Here is a 4,577-nt window from a genome sequence, read left to right on the forward strand (position 1 = left end):
AAATATTTTCTAATGAATGAGCATTAAAGTTACAGATTGCTTTCACAGTACAGTTCAAACATTCCTCATGTGATGGGTGGAGGTGGGGGGACAGTAAGCATTATGAAACACAGTGCTGTTGTTGCTTAACAAATTCTGTAACTAAACATTGATGGGCCACTCACAGTCCCAACTAACTTAAATCGGAGAACACTTTTACAAATAAATGTTTCCACCTGCCTATGGAAAATAGGCAAGGAGGTGGCCAGAGAGATCCATGTTATTTTTATTATTATCATCAAGATTTCAGAGGGTGCAACCTATGGGGATAGTGGGCCGCCTCCGAACTCTGAGACGACTGACTATTCAATGCAGGGCAGGCAGAGCACGGAGGGGATCTTCTCATCCGCACTCTGGCCACCCTGCATTTGCAGCTAGAAGGCTGATCTCGGCTGTCTAGCCAGGGCGCCTCAGAGCAGGGAGGCCAGATGGTGCATAGGAAGCGTCCTAATGGTGCTTCTGCCGTCCCCTCCCCTAGGAATGCCCCCTTTCCCCCTGCTCCACACTGCTCTTATGAGCATGGAGCCGGGGATGAACAGTGCCACCTACAAGGCGGGGGGGGGGGGGGGGGGCGGCAAGTAGATTTTAAGGGAACCTACCTCGGAGTGCTGGCTTCAAGTTCAGTTCCCAGAAAATGAAAAATCCTATGGCCATCTAGAATACATAAGGCTGGCAAGATTTGTTAGCAGCTTATGTACAGTTCACAAAAACATGAAAGAAAAATTTTTAAGCACACAGCCCTGATGAGACCAAAAATCCACTTAGCTCTGGTTTAAAATGTAGGAACCACCCTGCTGGACTGGACCAAAGGACTATATCCAGGGTGGGGAACCTTTGGCTCTCCAGATGATGTTGAACTACAACTCCACCATCCCAGTTCATTGGCCATGCTGGCTGGGGTGATGGGAGTTGGGAGTCTAACAACATCTGGAGGGCACCAGGTTCCCCACCTCTAGCCTATCTAGTCCAGTATGCTGTTTCCCACAGAGGTTTCCCAACCAGATGCCTATGGGAAGTCCACAAGCAAAAAGTGAAGGCAATAGCCCTCTCCCATTATTGTCCCCCCTCCCCCAATACACACACTGCAACAGGCAGTCAAAATTTTCTTCAATGGATACACCACACACAGTAATACCTATATATGTACACCAAGATTGGTTGCTATATTTTTTTTATTTTCTTACAAAAGATTTCCAGTATTTTCTTGAGTTAGCTACACACTAGGTGTGGCAAACAAAAAATATGTTAACAAAAGGGCTTTGCATACACAACTGTTTGAAGTGGAGGTGGGGACATATATTTCTCCATCTTGCTTCCAAATAAGACAAGGTTGCCACTTCAGACAGGAGTCCAGTGTTTAATAGATCCAATAACACACCATGTGGTTTTGACTAGCCCAAATGTTGCCTTAACAGTACTTTATATGGCTGATATTTATGAGCGAGATTCCTTTACATAAGCAAAGGTAGCAGAGTCAGCAAGGGCAGAAAGAAAACGGTGGGGGGAATCAAAGCTCATTCGTGTTCTTGTGTTTCATTTCAGTGGCTACCATTTCCTTCAACAACGACTGGTCCAAAGAAGTGACTGTCCCCCACAAATTAAGAATCTTGAATTACACCCCCTCAGGGAATCCCACAGTGCCACTACCGCTATTTAACATTTGAAGAGGCACTATGAGTACTCTGGAAATCTTGGAAATACAAGTAATATCTGCGCTATTTTGATGCAGTTACATAGGTAAGAGTTCACCATGGTACTTCCATCCTGACTCTCCATAAAGGCTCAGTACTGCCAGCGGATCCTCAAGTTTGGCGGCAGCTCCTGTGTGCTTAACTCATCAAACTTGGAGATGTCTTTCACAGGTATGCTGTAGAAAGCCAAGACATCTCTGGCACTCTTCATTTGATGGAGTTGGGAATTGGGGACAGCATGGCCCAGATCCGCTGCCAGCTGAGCCAACAGGCGATACTTTAGACTGCTGTCTCCCAGCGATGCCTTTTGCCAGTCTGCAGAGACTGAGGATCCAAGGATCTCTCTGACACGAGACTCTAGTTGACTCTGGAGATCTTCTGGAGGAAGGTATTTTTTGCTTCGAAGTGGAGGGCAAACCATAACTGGTTCCTCTTTCACTGAAACAGCTGGATCTACTGTCTCTGGGTCACTTTCCTTCTTCCTATTGGAAGAAATTAGAAGACAACGTTTTTCTATAACATTAAATGTTTATATCCTCTTTTGTATCACCAAGGGGCTTACAATATATTCCTGTCTCTACTGGATCCTCACACCACCCTTATCAAGGACCTTTCTCAGCCTAAGAATATCCAACTGCACAGCTATGAATGTGAAGCCAGAATTTCCACACCCAGTCCCCACACCACTGTAAGTAGGCTTGACCGCCTTCTTTGAACATGCTACGCTTATAGGTTTCCAAAGAACTTAAAGCTTCCCATTGTTAAAGACCCAGTCTGAGCCTTTACACCAGGGGTGGGCAGCTTGTGGCCCTCCAGAGGCTGTCAGACTACAACTCCCATCTGCCCTAGCAAGGGCAGCCAGTGGTGACAGGTGGTGGGAGTTGTAGTCCAGCAACATCTAGAAGGTCACATGGTGCCCACCGCCGACCGTATTCGCACAGGGAAGGAAGTCTGAAAACGAGGAATCCTGAAAGTTGCCTACTGTCACGCATAGACGTTGAGCTGCTGACATGCACTGAGGTTAAGCCAAAAGCAATGAAACAAGCACACAACTGAAGGTGAAAGCCGACAATGCCAGGAGCCTGGAACCTCGTTAACAAAACCGCAGGTTCTCAGGCCTCCCTCCCTCCCCGTCTCTCTCCCCCCCCCTCCTGGCCACGACCCCCCTCTCCATTCCTCCCCCTCCCAAGGCGATGACCCTCCTTCAGCGCCGACCACAGTGATCTTACCTCTGCCCTCCCCAGAACGCCCTGCGCGCAGGGACCCCCAAACTCAGACGACGTCTCCACCCCCTGAGGAGCCCCGTGGAGGCCGCCATCTTGGGACACGCACGGAGAACTCCGCCCCTCGACGGGCAAGGAAGCCGCGCCCATGAGAAGGGCGGAGAACGAATGGGCTTCCCGGAGCATCATGGGATTAGGAGGGAGAGCGGTCCCCCTTCGCTTAGGCTGGCGGGATTTGTAGTTGGTAGGGGGAAGGAGGCAGGCGCGAATCTCTGGTGCGAGATATGATTGGCTTGGCGGGCTTCGGTTACCGTAGCAACCGGAGCGGTCTCTCTGGCTCGCGCGCTCTCTCTCCCCTGCTGTGGAGGAAGAGGACATGGAGCTAGAGAGCGAAAACCAGCCCCGTGCCAGTCCTTATTGCTAATTCTGGAATAAAATTGAATTGGGTTTCCACCCGGACTTGAAATGCAAACTATATAATCCTCACACGACAGAGATGCCAAGCGACGGAGCGGTGCCGCTCTTTGTCCGTACACAATCACGACCCATGACGACTTCTAATGTTCATCAGACAGTCAGGCTGTGTGCCGCGCTAACCTTTTTCTAGCTCTATGGGATACGAGTCCGGCGCGCGGCGACCTAGAGCCTATAACATTTGATTGACAGTCACAGCGTCTAATTGGACGTGCCTAGTTTGATGGCGACCAATGTCTGGCCGACAGGGGTTGTTCCACTGATATCTGGGAGGAAGACCATCCCCATCATTGGCTCGCCGCTCAAATAGCTTCCAAACGAGGACTGGAAACGGGGGACGCGTGAGCTCTATGGCTAGAAGGAGGGTGGTCGGTGAGTGCTGGTAGACTAGTTATTTAATTTATTGTTTTATTTTCTGTCGGGAAAGACTTTTGCACCGAGTCATTTTGGCTAGTGGTATCCCTGAGTTTTTTGTCCTCCCCTGTGGCGTGCGGCGTGGCTCACTTTTTTGAGCCATCTGTGGAGTAGTTTTATTATTGCTATGCTTTGCCTGAGGGCAGCCCTGGCAAGGAGAGTCTCGCTTACGGTTGGGCATATCGATGGCAGACCCGTTCTTAACAGGGCTGCCCTGCCACAGTTTGATGCTCAAAAATGCTGGCACTTCAAGCTCAGTGCCTTTGAGGATGTGCAGAGTGCTTTTGCCAGTGAGGAGAATGAACTCATCCCCCAGCCAAAGAATCTAAGAGCAAAGTGTCTGAGTGCCTGAAACCTGATGTTTCTTTTTGAAGAGAACCAGCTTCCCTATATAAAAATGAGTAAAAATGAGCCCCCTAAGGACACCGTGCCTGTGTAGAATGCATCTGCCATCCCCCTCCCCGCCGCCCCTCTGCACACACAAACTCCTTCCTTTCTTTAATAAACACATTCAGTAGAAAGTAGGATACCCCACCCAACCCCACTCCCACTGTTCTGACAGAAGGCAGAATAATGAAATTATGGCTGGACAATAACTTCGTTTCAACTTGTCAGTTTCCTCAAATGATCTTGGACTAGCGGGGATATTTAGAATTCCGTTAGCGACTGCAAGCAGAATATAACTTTGTGTGCTCTGCAGAAGTGGATGAGGCAAGGCCTTCTGTGCCAGGCCTTT

At 49.2% G+C, this 4,577-nt stretch overlaps 1 protein-coding gene across 1 annotated transcript; it reads right to left on the minus strand.

Annotated features, from left to right (window-relative positions):
• Positions 1–1,193: 1,193 nt before the first annotated feature.
• On the minus strand, positions 1,194–3,077 carry MRPL50 (mitochondrial ribosomal protein L50). Its single transcript, XM_084834728.1, has 2 exons — positions 2,960–3,077; positions 1,194–2,212 (listed from the first exon to the last, which is right to left on the minus strand). Exons 1-2 carry the CDS (start codon positions 3,046–3,048, stop codon positions 1,822–1,824), a joined length of 480 nt encoding a protein of 159 aa, XP_084690854.1. The 5' UTR covers positions 3,049–3,077; the 3' UTR covers positions 1,194–1,821.
• Between the last annotated feature and the right edge of the window lie 1,500 nt (positions 3,078–4,577).

This window comes from Heloderma suspectum, chromosome 2 (assembly GCF_057233095.1).
Source record: "Heloderma suspectum isolate Gila_16-S chromosome 2, 16-S_ref, whole genome shotgun sequence".
Taxonomy (NCBI): domain Eukaryota; kingdom Metazoa; phylum Chordata; class Lepidosauria; order Squamata; family Helodermatidae; genus Heloderma; species Heloderma suspectum.

Bases quoted from the DNA above. Each gene is read 5' to 3' on its own strand.
- MRPL50 (XM_084834728.1), bottom strand. From the start codon at position 3,048: ATGGCGGCCTCCACGGGGCTCCTCAGGGGGTGGAGACGTCGTCTGAGT. The intron at 2,213-2,959 runs GTAAGATCACTG...TTCTTCCAATAG, and splicing joins GCGTTCTGGGGAGGGCAGAG to GAAGAAGGAAAGTGACCCAG.